This window comes from Molothrus ater, chromosome 13 (assembly GCF_012460135.2).
Source record: "Molothrus ater isolate BHLD 08-10-18 breed brown headed cowbird chromosome 13, BPBGC_Mater_1.1, whole genome shotgun sequence".
In the NCBI taxonomy this organism is placed as follows: domain Eukaryota; kingdom Metazoa; phylum Chordata; class Aves; order Passeriformes; family Icteridae; genus Molothrus; species Molothrus ater.
In genome coordinates this window covers 11,183,380-11,204,655 of record NC_050490.2, presented here as the reverse complement: position 1 = coordinate 11,204,655, position 21,276 = coordinate 11,183,380, and the positions used below count along the sequence as shown (strand labels likewise).

Sequence of the window (21,276 nt, the reverse complement as noted above, 5' to 3'; positions counted from 1 at the left end):
AAGCTTATTAAGAAAAAAAGGTTTTCAGGGATGGTTCCTGCTTTGTTTTCTCCTATAAAGCCACATAACATCATATATAAAAATAAAGCAGGAGTGAAACATGAGTGCATTTCATCTCTGAATTTGGAGAAGGCATTCAGCCCTGCCTAGTGCCAGGCCTCCTAACAGAGATACTCCAGTAAGCCAGGACAAAATAGCAGTGAAGGACCCTTACTCCATGCAGTAAAAATACTCAAGAATTTTCCACACTATGCACAGAATCACCTGATGTGAGAAGCTCTTTTGCCTTCCTTCTGCTCCCACTGTGGGTACACTGATGCCTTGTGGCAACCAGGAGCCAGAGTAGGAATCTGATGTAGAGATCTGTCAGAGTAAGGGTGTGCCTATTAGTGCATGTGCTCTGTGAAGTGAACCAAAAGCATTACTACATTTTCATATGTCTGTGAGTCTAAAACACAAACTGTAAACTCTTCTCCAAAGGGAAAGATAAGATGAGAAAATTTTGATGCTATAAACTGAAGAAAATTCTGTTACCTCACCCTTCATCATAAACAAGGAAAACATAAAAAGAGAAAAGGGTCCTAAAGAATCTTGGCAAATTCAAGTTTCAAACAGAATACTTATTTAAGTATATTTCTTTTAACTTAGAAGTCTACAAACTCTAAGGTAGCATAAAAAATTTAGTATTGATTCTTTTTAGCATCTAAGGAGATAGAAATCACTTTCTCATTCTCCTCCAATTCTTTCAGGGAAGTACCACATCTTTACTCACTTTGAACCAATAATTCTGGAATAGAAAGCTCTAATCCCTATCACTATGAGTCATCCCACCCCAAATTTTTCAGCAGTTAGGTGCAATAGATGGTTTGGATTTTTTCCCTGTCAGTCTGATCCACTATCCCTTTGAAAGGTACCACAAAACCTTCTCATTTTTTAAAGATTACCTCTTGATTCATCTCCCTGCAATGTATTTTTATATGTGTACTAGAGCCACAGCTCTCCAAGCTCCATAGTCAATGGACTTTGGAAGAGAAACAGTTTTGTCTTTCTTCTCATATTACAGGAAACCCTATCACCTTCCTGAATCAAAAAATATAGATCTGTATCCCACAAACTTTAATATGAGCTCTCACTAATTCCAATGGCTATTTTTGTTCTCTCAGGAGCAGCAGCACCCAGCCTTTAGGCTGAGAACCCTGGTATCAGTCTCTAGTACTGCTGCTGGAGCACTGTTCCTGTCCTGCAGGAGAGGTGCCACATACAGTACATTTCCATCCTGCTTGTATTCATCTTTATTTCAGCACCTACTTAAACAAAAATGTAGATAAAAGCATTGTGTTTGCAAGGAGCAAGGACTCGACCTCTTCTTGGACCAAGTGGGAGTATCTGCACACAGTTTTAATCCTTCCAAAAACAGAGTCCCCAGTGCTCAAAGATCCATGCCTCCTTTTCACTCCAGAGTCTTTGGTAACATCCTGTGCCATACAGAGGAATTAGGACTGAAACAGAAATTTGCAGAAATACTTTGCTATCTCTGGAAATTCCAGACCAATTTGACAACACTTCCTATTATTGCGTCAATGTTGCAATTTAAAATACTTTCACAACCAACCAAAGGTGATTTTCCAAAGGTTACTGCCAAGGACTTCACTGTTCAGTTGTTCCTTATGAAGGCAGGAAAATAGCAACTATCTTAGATGTTATTTGTGGGGGTTTTATACCCATACATGCCATGCACATATGCAAATTTTACGCATCTACTCAAGCTGATAGGATCATCCAGTGAAAGCTACTCAAGACAGTTAATATAGAGATTATCCCCAAGCCACTTTTCAAAGCAAAAAAAGGAATGGATAGCTCTCCACTGAAACCCCCAGGTCCTTAACAGACCAAATTCAGTCCAGCCCTCAGCAGCACTGCAGCTGATCTCTGCTGGATCAGAGCTGATGCCCACTGCAATCTCCCTTAAAAACCTTTGGCCATGGACTTTAGAACTCAAACTGTCAGCCTGGAACCTTCCATGCACTCTGTAGCCATGCACTGGGACAGTGCACCTGAAAACCACTGCAAGTGAAAACCAAGCAGGAAAATAACATTCAGAAATGCACAATGATCATCCAAAGACCCAAAGGCTGCAAAATTTTTTAACTATGGAATTGCTGAGCCTGTGCTTGCTACTTCCCCAGTCACTTAAAACTGCCACATTGGGGTTCTGCAGCTCTTTCACACAAACTTTGTATGTTCTTATTCACATATTCAAACCAATTACCCAGAATCCTTTGGTTTAAAAAGAAAATTATTTTCTTTTAAATTCTGAAAGCATTACATCATATTGCTTATCTAAATTCCTTTATAAATTCAAACATTAGCCTTGTCACAATCACAACATTTATATTTAAGGCTCTTTTCAGTCATAGCTTGTTCATTTTGTTATTTCAGTAGTGTTGTCTCAGTGAAAACTGACTTCACTCACTCAGTTCTCCATGAACAAAAGCTAACTATTAAAGTTGGTACGATAAGAGAGAGCTGGTTTATATATCAAACTGAAGCCCATTAGTGAGTGGCTTTGAACAAATATATGAACAACTACTGCCTTGAAGTCAATTCTTATTTCCCAGTGAAGCCAGACTATCTCCAGGTGATACTTTTAAAAATAAATTACAGAGATAAGAGAAATGTGTTGTTTAAAAAGAAATCATGAACAATTATATACTCTCCTCTTCATAACACTGCATTAAAAAAGCCCAAAAGCCCACCCAATAATTCCACATTTGCAATAAAGGCCTGCTACTTGTGAAAACATAGTAGCAACAAAATACCCCCATTTAATTTTGCCATAAACTGATAACCTGGCAAGAAAGGAAGGTAGCTATTGAAAGCTACCTACAGATCAGTCAATTGGTTACATTTCTAGATGTGCCTTAAGAAAAGGTCATTTCAAAAAGCAGCACAAAAACATTTGTCATTGGAACTGCTGCAAATCCCTAAAAACACACATGCACATATACACTGCCTCTGGTCTTCCATCAAACACAAGCCTGAAATAAACTTAGCACCCAAGTAGATTGACATCAATTCCTTTCAGTTTTACCTGAACTCTTTGGTTATCAAACCATACCTTGGCAGGAGGGGATGTGTTTAATGCCTCATCTGTTTCTAACTGGCATCTAGTACCAATCTGATATATTTCATTAAAATTTCCAACAAATACATTTGAAGCTTTTAAAATATCAGTTTCAGAAAAGTTAAAGACCTCCCAAGTCCATCACCCTGCTGTTTAGAAACCACAGCACTTCCAGATTTATAATAAGCAATACACACTGATGTTTTTACTCTCATGATATAACCCACTAAAAATCTTAAAATAATGCCAAAATAGCAAAGATACAGAAACCAGTTCCATTGTCTTTATTTTTGTTTAATGGGGCATACACCTCTGGAACTCTTCAAAGGGCAGTGTTCAGAGAATGGTTTACATATTCTGGGATAAAAGAGATCTATTAACTTTGTGATGCTCCACCCAGCCCAGGATCCCACAGCACTTCACAAAGCACTATCTAATTACACAGAGGAGATAGGGATTAACAAATGCCCCCCCTACCCTGAAGTCCTGCAGGGCTAAAGCATGCAGAGTACAGTTTACCATGGTCTGGGTCTAAATCTGGAAAGCTTAGTACTTTAAAAAGCATTTATCACATAGCATAGGATCCAACCCTCAAAACTCTGCATCAATGCATGAGATGGGCATGCTGAATACATGAGGGAAACTTAAGCCTTAGTGAGAGTCCAGACTCAAAAAGGATCTCAGCAGTGAGACACAGAGCCAGAGAAGCCACCCAGACCCCAAGAGCAAAGGGGCACCATCTAATTTGCTCATTCACAGCCACTACCTATGAAAGTCCTGGGCATTTCTGTGAAAACACACAGAGGACATCTCAAAGCTACTCCTTCTTCAGGCCACAGATAAAAAAACATAGTCATAATAGCTGGCCAGCTTTTAAGCCATCCATTTTATGGCTGGCAAACTCTTATCTCAATTCAGTCTTAATAGTGATTTCTGCTCAGACATGAGCAACCACAGAGTGTCCTCAAATGAACTTATCTGCAAAGTGAAGATTTCTAAGCAGGGGAGTTCTGCTACTTGTGCCAAGTGGATCATCCCTTTTTCTTCTGAAGGTGAATGTTGCACATGTCTAAGTTTCTGAATTAGTTAATAAATTATACAAAATATAATTATTTCGAGTTTAAAAACATACAAGCCTTAAGAACTATAAAGTTATATAAAAGCATTAAGAATAGTAAAAATTGTTTATGTTCATATGATTCTCTGCTTGGCAGAAATGTGGAGTACCAAAACCACTCCTATAACCGTCGGAATTATGAGAGAGCAACTCATTGGCAATACTTCTAAGATAAACAAAACACTTTTGCTTCCATGCTACCTTTTATCTTAGTTATGACTTTAGGCCAAAATACTGCCAGGTAAAGTAGAGGGAACAACTCAGGCACAGGACATACCTGCCTGGTAATTCTGAATGAATGCCTAAAGCTGTCTCCCTGCAGTGTTATCAAGGACCTCCTCCACTTCAGAAAATCTGTTCAAAATTTGTCTCCAAAGTAAGAACAAAAAGGCTTTTTCTAGGAGAAAAAGCTATTGCCCATGCTCCAGCAAGTTCAGCTCAGCAAAAGTATTTGAACACTTTTAATCACTCTTCACAAAAAGTCAGATTCAGCTGACACACAGCTAAGCTTTAATGTCTCATGGCTATGAACTGTCACCCTCCTGCCTGAAACCTGGTGCTTAACTGCACCTCAGAAAGACAAAACAAGCCTGCACATCCTCTGGATAAAAACCCTAGGCCCAAGGGAAACATGAAATTCAAACATACAGTACATGGGGGCACAAGACTTAATGTACACAGCTTATACCTGATATAACCCTTTCATGGCACCAAGCAGATCCTTCAAAAAAGGTTAATGTGTGAAACAGAATCTAATTGAACTGGAAATGAGCAGTGCCCCACTCTTCAGCATCCAGTCTCAGAGGCAGAATTGGGTCCACTCAACCCTCTGCTTTTCCTAAAGGCACAATCCCGTGATCGCTGCACAATCTGAAGGTGCAGTGCAACAGCCCTCAGACTGTGAGCTATAAAACACCACATCTTTATGTAAAGAAAGAGAAAATTGCTTCATGGTTTAAAGGAGACTCATTGAAGTCACCAGAAGAATTTCCACAGTGACATCCCAATGCTTTTGCTTTCAGTATTTGGACAGAAACCATAAGGCCAAGCAAAACAACAGAGATGGACAAAAGGAGGGAGTGGGTAGATCTGCATAATACCATGCTTAACAAAAACTGGAATTGAATTTTAATAAATTATATGTTTTCTCAGTACCTTCTCCTTTTTATTGTTCACCCATTTTTGTGTCCTGTGCGTAACCTTTAAAGAGTGAAATAAGCATTTTCTTGACCCACAGCGATCTTTCCACATGGCTGTCAAAAATTTACCAATCAGGAGGTTCAGAAGTTGAGTTTTATTAACATTTCCTATTCTGCACAGGGAACAAGAGAAAGTAATTGATACCTTCACTTTTCATACAAAAAATGAATGGCTTCAAGCAATTTTCATTTAAGAAATTATATCCTCTGGACAATACTTAAAACAGCAGGAACCATCCTAGTGTAAGCATATAAACCTATAAAGTTACAGGGCTATTGCCAAACCAACTTGAACAGTATATGGATGCATTTGCATTCCAGCTCACTAGCAAAAATGGCTGGAAATTTTCTTCATCTATGCATGTCATCCATTAAATGCTGGGTTAAGGAAGGCATTTTATATCAAACAAATAGTTAACAACTGTAAGAATTGTTAAGGAAAACGATTGTAACAAGGAAAAAGAAACCCAAAGGAGCAATGCACAAATACTTCAAGTAATAAAGATCAGGGATGTCCCTGAATCTACTGTAATTTCATATATTACTTTAATAAATCTTTATTAAAGCACAAAAATTAACATGCAAAAACTAGTTAAACATTGGTGATACCATTTCTGACTGCCAATGTGTTAAACTCAAATATGTGTGCTTGACCAGCATGGCGTGTATTGCCCCACAACTGGTACTGTAAAAAATGAAGTTCAAGAATGGAGCTCCTGAGGCTCCAAATACAGATTTGTGACAGTGTAAAATTTCTCTTTTATAAAATAACCCAAAGACAACCGTACAAGTGAAAGAGTAAATATTCCATATGGTTTACCTGAATTCACAATAGCCAGCTGTTCAGATAACAGAGACAGAGCAATTTTGGTCTGCAGAACAAGCACAGGACCAAACCCCAAATAAGCAATAGTTTATGCAGACACCTAGCAGTCTCAGATGTAAAGATCTGTCAGTTAGACCCCTCTCTCCCTTTTTAAATCCCATTATATTTTTGCTTGCTTGTTTCCATCCTATTCCAGTTTTAAATTCACAGCAATGGGGCAACATCACCAGAGACTGTGGTGCTAACATCATGTTTCACCTTAACATCATGTTTGCTTTAGGTGGACACTTGGTTGCATTACTTATAGTCTGGAAAAAGTTGAAATCATTCTAGTAGGAACTCAGCTGTCTGTGCCTGGGGAGACCCATCAGGCTACTGGAGTGCTCGGGGACTTGCCTGTGAAACACACAGCACAGGCTGGGCAGAAGAGTCAGGGAAGAACTAAGATCAAACCAGACAATGGCAGCAGCTCCAAAGGCAAAGCAGTATTCAAGAAATTCAGTCTGAAGGACTTGGAGTTAACTGTTAATATCCTATAACACCAATTAGTGACACCACCCTGCAGACAAATCAGCTTCCTCCCTCAGTCAGCTGCAGTCATTTCAGATCTCACCTTCCCAGCTCCATATACAAACTGCTGCCAAAGTGTAGCTGCAAAAGTCATCTCTCCTCCCTCTCTAGGTCCATCTTCTCCTGGGTTCTGTTGGTCTCCTGCCAAGTCATAGTCAAGTTGCTTGTCATCACCTACAAGATCTTGCATAGCAATAAATAATATAGAAATGACCATAGTCTGCTGAGGAATTACCAAGTCCTTTCTAAAAACAAATGGAGGAATAAGACCTTTGATTACGCCCCTCTCCATCAATTACAGCCCAGTCACATTCACACCCTGCATCCTCCCCCACTGCACACTCCCTTGCCCATGCTGTCACTCCCAATGAGAAGTGCAGCTTGTCACACTCCCCCTGCTCCAGCATCCCACAGGAAAGAGGCAGATCAGAGGGAGAAGCCCAGAGTGTCCCAGAGCAGAAAGGGAACGTGTGCAGAACAGCACAGCCCCACACAGAGAGGTTTCTGTGGGACTGGTGCAGCCACAGGGCTGCAAACAGAACTCACCTCCAGCTCCTTTTCAGACCTTACCCCACGCTCAGGGCTGCTCTAAGCAGGTGGCTCTGTCCTGATCCCTGCCTGCAGCTTTGTTGGGCCTGTCTAGCAGCACATTCAATTACAGTTTGGAGATTAGATGACCAAAGATTAACTAAACACCAAATAGAAAAAAAACCCAAGCCTTCTGAGACATAAATCTTGCAAATATGGTTCCATGGAGCACAAGTCCAGATTCCTGAATAGTTTATTATTCTGTAAAATCTTCACTGTAAAAGACTGCATATACTTGAAATTTGCAAAGGTAGGAGCTTAAGTTATTTCTAGTCAGCTCATAAAAATCTGTCTTTAGCACTTTTTTCCTAAGAAGAAAGAAAGAAACCCAGACATACTCTAAGCTTAGTGAAAAGATAAGACTCTGGATATAATACCAATATGACTTCATCTTTTATTTTTTAAGGGTTCGAAACAATACTGGATGAAAGTTTATATGTAAGCATAAGGGATCTGCCAAAAAGAAAGTGAAAACCCAGCAAATTATATTTCAGACACCTTAACATATTATGCACCATACATGCTGTCAGCTTCACTGTCCTTTCCTTTGCTGTAGGCCGAATGCTTGAATACCAATCTTATTAAACTACAACTCTGAATTTATCCACTCTATATAACATTCCAGATGTCGTACCAGCTGGGAACAGGCCCTTAGGCCATCTTTGGTTGATCTCTTAGTCGCTTTCCAGCTTTTGCCAGGCATCCATCCAAAAATATGAAGGAAAGTGCTAAAAACAGATGTCAGAGTTAATGTTTTTTCTTTTTTTTTCCTTCATGGTAGGAAATACAGAAAACTTGCACCCTACACCTATTCTATGAAATATGAATGGTGTCAAAGAACCGTAAGTTAATTTTTAATTAAATCACAATGTAGAAGAGTTAATTTTTACACTATTTTTCTGACAACAGGCCAGCCTCCATCAGTCTGTTCTTTGAAAATATTATGTGGTCATTTGGATTTTTTCATTAAGTTGGAAAATCTTCTGATGTCGTCAATCTGCAAAAATGGTTTTGAGTCCCTCATTTAAGGAAAATAATGGTTAAAATGTAAACTAGATTGATTGCAATTCATGGTAAGCTTTATGACAAGGCTGGAGTAATGGGAGTTATTAAATCAGTACACGTCTGAGCTACGAAAGGGGAAGACCTGTTGGCCCCATCATATTACAACAAATTATTTCAACTTCCACTCACTGCAATATGAGCAGGAGATGTTCAGGTCTTCCCAAGAGGTGCTGTCTCTCTTTGGGGTCCTCACAGGAGTTTAAGCATGGAATTTCAAAGATCAGGGCTGGAAAGGAGGTCCTGATCCTGCTGACACTTTGGAACGTGTGCCCCTTCTCTTGCGGGGTAGCTCTGACGTACAAGGGAGTCCTCACAAGAATTGAGTTATGCACGTGCAGAAGTGCCTGGGCTGTACACTCCAAGGTCTGTGCAAGAGGTAATCTATTTTATCTGCTCTAGACAGGGTTCCAAATCTTCTCTCCACACACACCAGAATATTAACAAACATATGCAGAACCAATTCTCAAAGCCCTCGTGGTGCTGCCCACAGAGCTCCCCCTCAGCATGCAAGACCTTGGTCTCTGGTACAGCAAAGTACAGGAGATAATTTCCATTATAATTACACCTTACAAGAATGATCATTTCTTTTGTCCCTAAAGACATCCCTTTTAAAATTAATTTTGGGGCAATAGTCTTCATTTAAAGTCATTTAACTGCATTGAAAAAGGATTTCTCTTAAGAAATATTTTCACCCTCCTTTTCCTTGCCTTGCATTCATTAGAATGCAGAGCTGAAAATATGAGAAAAACAGACTATCCTATAGCCTCAGTATTGAAGAAGCAGGAGAAGAATGAACATTAACTGGCAAGTTCACTGTAAAGTATAAAAATACCTGCAAAAAAAAAATCTTTTTCAAATGGAATAAAAAACCCCAAGTGCAGGACAAGTTTAAAACTTAGCCCTAGTATTTTAATAGTAGACTTAGGATATAATTCTGATTCATACATTAGAATGCAATATTGCCCTGAATTGTTACCACTGGAGCCAGCACTCAAAGGTGGTAAAATTTCATGGTTTATAGTCTGATATTTGAACACATTTTATGTCATCTATTAATAATATCAAAAAATATTCAAGCCAATGCGCTACATTTCTTTTAAGTAAAGGTGATGCATTCCAAGTCTTTTTTTAATAAACAGTAAAAAAAAGGTATTTTGCCATATGTTGTGTTGATGTTATGAGACATTATGTGAGCTGCCTGAAAAACCACAGCTTGTTTCTTCACATTTATATCTTATACAACCATATTAGCTAGACAAAGGAAGGTCACTGACCTATACCCTACACATATCAGCAAATATGTGTATTTTTAGCAAAGATTTAGCATGAGAATGGAGTAGTAAACTACATTTTGTCAGCATTTTTTTGGGTGATTTGAGTACAACCTAATTACTGAAACAGATCAAGTATTTTGAACACAGGATTCATTTCAGCATTCATGGTGTTTAAATAGGTTTGCTTGTATAAATCACAGAAAATTCTGTGATCCTCACCAAATCCAGAAGCTGGAGAAAATAAAGTTCACTGTACAAATCGTCACACATCATTTGGACCCCAGATTTGACAGAAACAAACAAACACCAGCAAATGTGTCTGTCTGCAGAGAACTGAGGCTGCAATGCTGCTGGAGCCTTGCAGCACCTACCCCATTTTCCAGTAGCTCCCTGATCAAACAGTCAACAGTATTCCTCTTGGGGTGCCTGAATGCAATCTGCCTGGAATCAATGGCAAATCTCTTTTTGCAGTAAAAAATGAAGGGCTGATCCAAAGTCTATTGAAATTACTATGATTTTTGGACCCAAGCCTAAATAATCAGGTAAAGGAGAACATATCTTGTATTTACAATTGCAACCATCTCCCAAGGGCTATTTAAAAAATTACAAAAACATCCCACATCATACAGCAGCCTATTACTACTAATTTTTCTCACCCATGTGCAAATACCCTAGTCTGCTTCATGAACCTGTAAATCAGTTAAAGGGTTTGGTGCCATTTTTAAAGTCCTTTTTCTCTTATGCCATGTAAAAATGTTAAATGAATAAAGGCTTATACCATCAAAGCACAAAAATATCTTAGAGCAATATAACACAAACAAACAAAAGAATTTACTACCAATGAGATAATTTTAAAAAGCTAGATTACATAGGCTCTACTAGAAAGAGGTCAGGTTTTATAGTCTTAAGAGTATTAAAGAAAGTCCAGATTGTTTCCAGTTCTCAGAGGTCTGACTGCCTTTGCTTCCAGACCAAGAATCAGCCTATATAAGAAAAAGTTGCCTGTCTATGGGAAAGTGGGGGGAAAAGCAAAGAGAATAAAAGGGAATGTTTGATTTGCCAATCATTCCACAAAATGTGGGACCCACAATTTGTGTCAAATACACTACAGTACTTAAGGCTCATGTTCAAATCCAGCATTACTCTTTACCAAAGACCATGATAAACAGTCAAGCAAGCACTGAGCACCTCCAACTACTGCCTCAAATCCCATGCAAAAAAATCCATTGACATTCACGGAACATCTTGCATTCTGGAAGCAGCACCCAAAGTTTGTGTTTTCTAGAAGGAAATTATTTAAAGGGATTAGTAAAGAGCAATAGCTTATGGTCCAAACAATAAAGCAAGCAACTGCTTTACATAAAACAAAAGAAGAATCAAGAAAAAAATCAGAGCTTCCATAAAATGAAAACAAATTCTATATATATTTTTTTAAAAATACAAACTCTCCCAGTTTTTTTTTTTTTCTGAAAGTCATGGACACACTCTGTACCCCTAAGCCTCCAAGCCAAGGCTCAGCCAAAGTGCTGATGGGAAGCTACACCTACACCTGACACACACAGCACCAGGGTGCTGCACACTAGGAGAATTAAAATGCCTCAGATCCTACAGTGCCACAGCTTGCAACACATTCCAAGCTCTGAAAATGAAAAATACAGTTGTCAGGGGTGATCCTCTCAATGAACCTACATTTACCATTTTTCCTGTTATTGCCAAAATTGATAATTAATGTAGGTCATTTTCTTCTGTGTAAGAAAATAGCATCTGAAGTCTAATAGTAGAAATAATTTAAGTTTAATTGGCAATTCTGATAGTTATTTTGAAACAGTAAAGAGCAAAATTACTGTTGGAATTGGTAAAGAGATTGATCTTTAGTTGTCCCAAGCCTGGTTCATTATGCAAGTGTTAATGACATCAAGAAGCACTTTAACTTTGCTTCAAAGAAACAAAGCCAATCTAGAAACAAAGCCAAAAGACACAGATTTTTAAAAGAAGATTTTCACTTCATCTTCTACATTAGTGGCACACAAACTGGAAGAAATCCAGGTTCAAGTACATCTCTATTAAAAGGGTCATTGTGACATTCAGTCTCTCCTATAAATAATTTTCCTATGCTGGACAGGCCTGAAAGGATGACTCTTAAGGGTATAAGGGATATTATCCACGTGCTCAACAATATAAACCCTGTTTAAATTACCCACTGCCTTGCAAAACAATGTAATTCTATCAGAAACACCTTAACATGGGATGAATCATTTTATCAAGCAAGCATTTTTCTAATCATTATTCTAGGGACAGCATAAACTGAAATTTCTTTCAATTTTTTACTAAGGATTTCCAAGTTAAAAGGAAGAAGCTGCTATAAACTCTCATAGGGCTTTAAATGTTATCCCTGGCAGAAATGACACAGGAAAAAAATAAAATCCATATTGATCACATTCATCCTTCATGAAAAATTCAGCAAAACAATTTCATCTTCTCATTTGTGCAAAATTTAGCAGGAGATTAAACAGCTCAAGAAGTTAAATAAATTTAGCTGAATTATCAAAAAAACTAAATACAATCTGCTCTTTCCTTGTTTAAGACCAGAGGAAAAACAGTTTCAAAATGTTTGTGCTGTATAAGCCAAGTGATTAATGCACCATCAGGCTTTATCAGCCTAAAACATCCTCTCACCATGTATATCTGAAGAATGACTTTCCAGCTCCAAGCACTGCATTTCCCACAGTACTTAAAATATATCTTTTTGATTTAGAAGTACTTCTCTACTGTATCTCAATGAACCCTTATTGATAGATGATAGCAGCACTACTGTGTAAGCATGGGATTATTTCTGTTACCTCCAGACCTCTCAGTCTTAATTTAGAAGGCTGAACCTAAGCCTTTTTCAATGTCAAAATCCTTGGATAAGAACATGTACCAACTTCTGGAGGTTCACCAGGGGCACGAGGAGGTCAGTGGGGGATTCACATTGCATTGTATCAATCTCCCATGATTTAATCATTGGGCTCTTCTAAAGAATGTCAAATGAGCACCTATCTGTATAATGTCAATTCATCAGGTGTCCTGTTACTAGCCCAGTGTAGCAGAATTGAGTTAAAGACTTTACAGTAGAATATTTGCCCAAGTACATATCCTGCTGTCTGCTCCTTGGAAAAGGAAAGGTTAAAAAATAATATTAATAATTTTTAAAAATGCTTTTAATCTACTGCTAGAAATTAAAAACATATTTGAGAAAACTTAGAATTACAAACATTTCAACATGAAACACTAATTGTGAGTTTAAACATTTCAGTCTTTTATGAAAACTGTTCATGGTAGGGATGCTAGAAAAGCAAGGTACTCAGTATTAAAGTTTTTTCTATGTAGCTCAACCTCAAACTGAATAAACATCAATTTGTGGCCCCAAAAGTAAGACTAAGAAAAAAGGAAGAAAATCAGTACCCCCTGCATAGCCTTTTATCATCCACCAGAGCAGCCCCAATATCTGTCCAGCATTCAGGGGAGCAAGAATAAGAGAAACAGCTAAAAGGTTTGGTCCATTCTCCTTTTTCCTTGATAAATCATTCTGGGGGATGACCTTGCAAATGAGGGGTCACTTCTGGTACCTGGGAATGCTCTGCCAGCTGCTGAGGTCGGTATCATCACAGCCACAGGAGGACTACAGACCCAGGCCAGTGAGTTTCACCACAGAACTCGGTGGAATAGGATTACAGCCTCTTGGAATGCATTTGGTCCAAATTGAAATGATCTAAAATGTGTTTTCTGCAGAAACTGTACTGTTACAGATTCTCTGTGAAGGCTGTTATGCTGCACAAGGTGAAGACCTACTGGCTTCTGTAAGTATGATTTACACACAGAGACCTTTGGCAGGGCTGGGACTGAGGCTGTAATAGAAAACAAGGAACTCTGTAATTCTTAGTGCACAAAGAAACATGGGCTGCAAACAGCAGTTCCACTATTTTCTCTGAACAACAAAACCCTGAACTAAAAATGGTAGTGGGTGCTTTTAAGAAGTGCCAGTTCCCCATTCAGTTTGCCAATAAACAGAGGTATTTAAAAACACTTTTCAGTTCACTAAGCAGCCTATCACACACAAGTAATGATATAATTACTCGTGCATATGCTGCTCACACACTTCCAGCCAGCAATTAGCCTAAGCCAAAGTATTGTTTGAATAGGATCATGCCTGCCTTATGCAGTACCAGTCTCTCTAAGAGTACTTTTGCTTGAAATTGTAAGTGGTTTTCATTTTCTCTTAATCCTTGCCTCCTTTCCCTCCTTTCCACTCCAAATCAGAAACACATTTCACTTGATTACAGAGCTAACTTCCTTACCCAAAAAAAAACAAACCCAAAAAACATACCCTTAAAAATAGAGACCAAAATTAAACCTGTGAACAAAAAAAAAAAAATAAAGGTATACATAAAAAAAGGAATAGAATTGAAAATACTAGAGAACACCTAACATCACCATCAGTGAAATTTTCAGAGAAACACCAAATGGTGCCTTTTATCTTCACACAGACTTACAAACACACGGCTGTAAACTCCTTAAATATGATTATAAACTCATTACAGACATCTGTAGGATTAGTATGGAGTACCACAAACCTGACCTAGTAATTTGTTATTTACACAAGATGTCCTAGCTAAAAGAAGGGAAAGACTGGCAGGACTCAAGTCAGTGAAATCAGTATTATTCTAATATCAGCAGACTGGCTGAGTGAGGACTGCAAGGCCAGTCCTCTACATAGCAGAAAAGGAGAATTTCTAACACAGTGCTGAAATTCCCACAGCCACATATTAGTGGTTGCAATTCTGGTGCTTGGATAAAATTAAGTATATCAGTTCATTCTCCAAATACACAAATGAAACCACCAAGTGTTCCATAGTGGAATGTTTTCATTATAGGAGAATTCCTGAAATAGTTTGTGGCCACTTGAAAACAGTTTGTTTATTCAAAAAAAATCTCTAAATGAAGAGCTAGACATTGAGATTCAAGATGTTAAGCCTTTTTAATAGTTCTGAATGCTTTTTTAGGGTATCAACAAAAATGGCTTGCCAGAGAAAAACACAAGTTTCAGGCTCCTTCTCAAATCAGAGTACTGAAGCTTTGTGTGCATGGGAAGCAAGTGAGCCACTAACTACAAATCTTCCTGCCTTCCCGGGATTAGAGCTTGTCTTCACTGATGTGTTAATTTGCAGTAATGTCCCTTACATGACTCATCCCCAAGCCTGAAAACGCGTGGCTCCATTTCTTTGGTGATTTAGATGCAAACTCCCCGGGAAGGAATGAAAAGGCTCAGGCTGGGAGCAGAAGCCAGCAAGCAGCTGACACTCAAAGCCAGGCTGTGAGTCGGGTACCCCTCCAGAGGCAGAGCAGGGAGGATGGCAGTCAGCAGCAGGTGGAATGGGGAAGAAATAAAGGAAATTGTGGAAAAACAGCTGTCAGCCCAGTGGGACCCGTGAGACAACTTCTGCCCGCACAAGAGTTTCCTTGGTGTAATCTGAAAAACTTACAGAACAGACACAAACAGCTATTGCTGCTGGACTACAAATAGAAAGGTAGAGCAATGGGTTCCATCAGTTTACTTCAATATTAATTTTTGAAGTAATTCAGATCCTGGGTTCCATTGCATTTTTTCAAATTAATACTTCAAAATGTCATGCTCCTTTTCCCTGTGAAAAAGCAGAAGCCAAGACAGACTATTTCTATTTGTGGAAGACAAGGCATTAATGAGAATATTTTCCTGATTTTGGCATTCACTTTATGACAAGGCACTTTTCTAGCAAACCCAAAGAAAGACCAGGTATTAAATGAACTGTAGCAGCTGCAGCCTGGGTATTACAACTTGCACATCTAGTTGAAAACAGACTGACCAGTTTCTACCTTACCTTGCATAGCTAAACACAAGCCTGATAGGGCAGATTTTCATTAGTATTTGTTGAGAAACATTAGGTTTCTTTGCCAAGATTGGACTACTTAGAGCCATATGTCTAATTCCAGAATCAGGCTATCCTTGTTGTGAGTTTAAACTGGTAAACATCATACAATTTAGAGGAAGCAAGGTCAACTAGAAAGCTAACTGGTCAAGAAAACATTTTTTCTCTTTAAAGATAAACTTATTTTCTTTTTTCCTTCCCTTTTTTACCCATACCCCCAAGAGAACTCTCAGCCAGCCAGCCAATCAAAGTGGAAATGTACTTCAAACACATTCAGTCCAACCAAGTTTTCACTGCTGTCCTTCTTGGTGGTCCGTCATATGGAATGGTTTTAATACTTGGAAGCAATACCTTAAGTGTCAGAAAACAAGAACATTTTATTTCTGCAAGAAAGCTTTCCAGTACTACTAGCATTTTGGAAAAGAAAAAAATTCCTTGTAGTAGATTAAAAGGTGAAAAGCCAAAAGAAATCAGAAAGAATACTAGGAAACTGTTCCTTATGGCAAAGTTCAACGTGTATCTCAAAGCTGGAGAAAGGGCTATTACTTGTATATTCATTTCATAATGTAATTTCAGACATTTATTCAGTTATTTAATTATTTTCATTTATGGTAAGAGGGGCCATATTTTTTTTAATCTCAGATTTCTTACAGCAGTTGAAGGCTTTGGCTATGCATCAAAATCTATTTGGTACCAAGTTAGGTTTAAATAGCATTGACTCAGTAGAATCTCAGAAATGAAGGATGCAATGCACTGATACGAGACATCAGATGGTCAACAATACAGAAGCCTTTAGAAAATGTTCAATTTAAACATTTCTGTCCTTTGGGATCCCTGAGAAGTATTTGCTTTGAATCACTGTTTTTCCCTCAAGATACAGCAATAAATGTATCAAAACTATAATATCCCACAGTATGCAGATGTCACCCCAGTGTCAGTATTTAATCAGATCTTTAAAGGTATTTTCCTCTATAGTCATAGAAGTGGTAAGAAAGACATTCACTGAATTTTGAAAATATCTAGCCAAAGAATTTCATCTGCATGTAATTCTTAAATACACATAGAGCAACAAAATATGCAAAGAGGTTAGTGGAGTCCTGTACAAAAATGAGAGCACAGTCCTGCCAGATTAAACCAGAACAAAATGTACTATCTTGCATGTACAGCATGAATCCATGTGTAATTCTGCTGGGCTAGAGCAGAGTACAGTGTGTTCCTATTAATATTTACTCATCTTTCATTTCAAACTGTAAGCTTGTCATTTCAGATAGCAAATACTTTTGCATATTTAAGTAACAGCTAGTTCTATTTTACTGAGATTACTTACTAACAAAGGAATGAATGATTCTGATTAAACTGGCTCCCTGCTTGAAAAATATCACACACAACAGCCAAAGAAAACCCCTTTGAAACATTCCTGTGCTTGGAGGATGTAAGGAAACTAATCTTGGATCATGACGATGATGATGCTGCTATGTAAAAATATTATCCATCTCTCTCTGGAAATTTAACTGGCCTGGAGAAAAGGAACAGCACAAGGGGAAAAGGGCACATTGGGAAGATAGGGAGAGATGGTTTTCCTGCAAGTGTCTCAGGACTGGCTAGCCAAAAGAACAGAGGTTGTAAGTGCACAAGGTTATTTCAATTTGTCAATTTTCAGTTGTAATTTGGGATGCACAGGAACACCAGGACTCTGTGGGAATACCCAGAGGACAATTCTGGACATCAGGGAAGAAGAAGGAATGTATTTCCCAAAGGCCAGCAGCCCTTCACAGTACGGCAAGATCGAAAATGAATTGCTAAAAGTAAATTACAGAATTAAGGTGTGAGAAGATGTTGCTATATTCTTTATTTATGGGGTAACCTTCCAGTACTGATTCCATTTCTGTGTTAGATAGGTTAAAATGGGCTTTCAATATATATGTATTTCCCTCTTTTTATTCACTGGTGTATTCTTATCACATTTATCATGTATCAAACCTATCCATTTAGGAAAATTCGAGAGATTATCCAACGAAGACTTCCATCCCTTCATAAGTAAATGTCATAAGAAAGAGTTGAATGAAGCACAGGAAAAAAAAATCTAGTATGCCTTACCCAGTTTGACCATGATACAATTGAGTTTTGTAATAACATTTCAGCAAAAGTATAATTGTAACTGTGTATTATTACAAACCTATGATTAATTTCCTAGAAAATCAAGTAAAATCTTTTTATTCACCAAAGAAATCCTTGTATACTTGCAGGAAGATAAAGCTAGAGATATAGATCCGTTCCCATCTGCATTCAATGTATTTGTAACTTTCAATAAATAATGCTTAGGGACTGAATTTTCTTCAAAAGAAACTACTGCTAATACAGTTGCTTTTACTTTTAACATTTTGATGTTTCAGCACCACTTTCAGTTCCAGGAATTCAAACTAAATTTCATACTGCTAAGTGTCTGGGAAGAGCAGGCTTCAAAACTAAATCACATTTATGAAAGAACAGAAGCTGGCCATATCCTAGATCCAATTCAGATCTCAATGGAATTATTGGAAAACTTTCCAGCAAATGGAATTCTTTCCATCAAATGGAATTGGGCTTTGAACTGGCTTCTGCAGAGAGCTATGCTGGTATTTGAGGCTTTTTCAAGGGGATTCATTTTGTTTGTTTTTTAATCAGCTATATTATTCACATAGTCCAAACAGTCTAGTCAAAGACTCAGACTAAGCCTCTGTTATATTTGATTTATCATCTTCTTGAAAACGTGCTCCATTAAATGGAAACTATTCTGATCAAAGTGTATAACCTTTATAGTGTTTTTCAACTACTGTCATTAAATGCAGCCTGAGTTGCAGCTGCATTTTACTGTCCTGTAAGTTATTGCTTTCCCAGGTGTTTAGTCCAAGGAAGGTCTTATCCAAGAACCTTTTCTGTTGATAATCAAGACCCTCTAGGGAAGCAAAAGTATGAATTATTGTAAACATTTAAACTAAATTCAAATAGTTCACAGTGGCTCAGCATGCTTTCTATGGTAGCTTTTCTGCTTCCTTTTGTCTGTCTAAAACATTGGCAGATTAAAGCTTAAATAAACTCACCTCAGTTCTCTCTTTTAGGACAGTGATGAGCAAACTGTTTTCTTCAAGTAGCTCCTGCAAGGAGCCCATCTTCCAAAATAAATCTGCCCATCACTGACAGAACCACACCTTGGGATGCAGGGGAAGTCTGGCTCTTCTCTCACTTCTACAGGGAGTGTTTCCTAACAAACTCCCTCCTCTTACATTAAGAAATGTACTGTAAGTGTCTATGAGTGTAATTCAGAGAGTTTTGATGTGAAATTCAACTGATTCCTGGAACACATTGTGTTATGAGTAAATTTCCACAGCACGCCACACATTTCCTAGGTTTACTTCAGATCTTTTGCCAAGATTAACAGCATTTCTTTCATGTTGCTTTCTTTACATTTATATCTATATTCCATGTTTAACATAATGTTTCTATGAGTCTGGAGAAAGCATTAAAAAATTTTAACCCTAAAAAAAAATAATTTGTTTCTTTCTAAACACTGTTCCATGCATTATTCCCATTTGTTTCTTTATAATTGGCCCAACCTTCCCTTACAAAAACTTCATGAACTAATACAATATTCTGACTTTTCACAAGCTGGAAAACACAAAATCTGCCTAACGCTTATTTTTCCATTAAAGAAAATAAATTGAGTCAAACAATTCACAGAAAGGACAATCACTTCTAATTCTACACATTCTGCAGGATATAACTATGAGCATCTATCAACACATCACTAAAATATTGCTGCTTTTATCTCCATTACATCCTATTAATATTTTCCAAAAGTGGTTTCACTTATTATTTACACAACTAAGGGCCTTAATCTGGATTTTGTATAGTGTGTTATCATTCAGCTTGTGATAAATTTGATGTGCCTTCAAAGATAAAACACGCTCTCAATCTTAATCTGTCCACGGTAATCTTTGATATCAGAGTTACATGAACCAATCAATCTCCATAATTTTCACACATGGCACACTGACCTGGTCATCATAGCGGTAAGTGAGGAACTGCTCCCCCGTGGTGTCCTCAAGAAAACTCCCCTGTGGAGACAGTGCAAACTCAGGCAGGAAGTATGCACCTTGGGACTGCTCTGCTCTTGTCTGTAAAGAAATCAGAGAGGTCACGTTACACCTACTACAAACACAAGTCATTTTTTTTAAACTGTGCATATAATTACAAAATCTAGACAGGGACTTCTGCAGGAGGAAAAAAAAAGGTGTTGTGTTTTAAGGCATGGTATTTCTGGGTGAATATTTTGCTGTGATGGAGACATGCTAAATAACAACAGAGGTTTAATCTAAAACAAGATGCCTCAGTTGCAGAATAATATACTAAACCAAAGGAGATCATCTATGGCTTATCAAACATCACTGCTCAAAGACATTCAAAAAGCAATGTTACACTTTCTTTGTCCTCATACACTTCACTGGAGAAGTGGTTACTGCAGGCCACAGGCTTTTGGTTAAATGCAACATATTTTATTTTTACAGGAAGAAACAAAGACAGAATCATAGAGTAACTCAGCTTAGAAAATATCTTGAGGGCTCATCTAGTCCAATAGGAAGCTATGACACTGTGAATTACTTTCCTATCTTCAGGAAGATATTACTGCAAAGAAGAAATAGGGAGTGGGAAATGACTGGAGTGAACACAGGCAGTGCTCCATATTAGTTCAGGATGCTATTCACAACTGGGGAAGAACAGGCTGGGAAAGAAAAAGGGGCTCATTTCAAGCTACAGAGGAGTTAATTCTGTGAGAATCATAGCTGGCACCTCCAGCTGGGCTGTCTGACACCTGTCTGATCAGAGAAACCGCTTTTGCTTGGAGGATCTGTGCCTGGTGAGCCATCACAGCACATCTGAGGCTGCTCAACACACCCAGCCCGTGCTGGGCCAGCAGCATCTCCCTGCACTGCAGGTCTCGAGCAACCCAGATATGAGCAAATGTTCTGCACAGACTTTCCTGCCCTTATTCCTCCTGCATTTAACACTGCCCTGAGAAGCCAACTGGTTTGTATACAAGAGAAAATAAGTAATCATCTTTTGAATGCAGAATATTGAGTCCAGCTGTGTAGTGAGGACAAGGCAAGGTTGAAACCTTTCAGGGAAGAAAAAAAGGCCTGAAATGTGCAAGTTACTGCTGGACATTTACCAATGAATAAACTTAATAAATAGGGGTGTAATTAAACAGTATATTTTGACATTTACACAGCAATCTCACATGAAAGCTGGCAGCTGCCATCACCCAGTTTCTAGACTCTTGGCTAGACCTGTAACAAATATAGGTGCCAGCTAACCAGAGATTCCTAAAGCAATCAACATAATTTGAAGCAGTTTGTGGTGGAAAAGGAAGGTAAGACCTGCTGCACTTTTTCTCTTGCACTAAGTTCACCTTCTGAAGCTCACAAGTTATCTCATAAAAAGCAGATGGCATGTCATTTGCAGGATGGTCTGGAGAAGCTTACAGGGCTTTTGCTTACTCTGTTGAGAGCTGTCAGCATCTCAGACTGCAAA

At 38.2% G+C, this 21,276-nt stretch overlaps 1 protein-coding gene across 1 annotated transcript in view; it reads right to left on the bottom strand.

The window, feature by feature from the left end:
- ADAMTSL3 (ADAMTS like 3) overlaps positions 1-21,276 on the bottom strand; it is a 170,000-nt gene that overhangs the window by 120,887 nt on the left and 27,837 nt on the right. Inside the window, exon 3 of the mRNA XM_036389748.2 lies at positions 19,743-19,862. Coding sequence (XP_036245641.2) covers positions 19,743-19,862 — 120 coding nt within the window. The remainder of the gene's footprint in view (positions 1-19,742; positions 19,863-21,276) is intronic.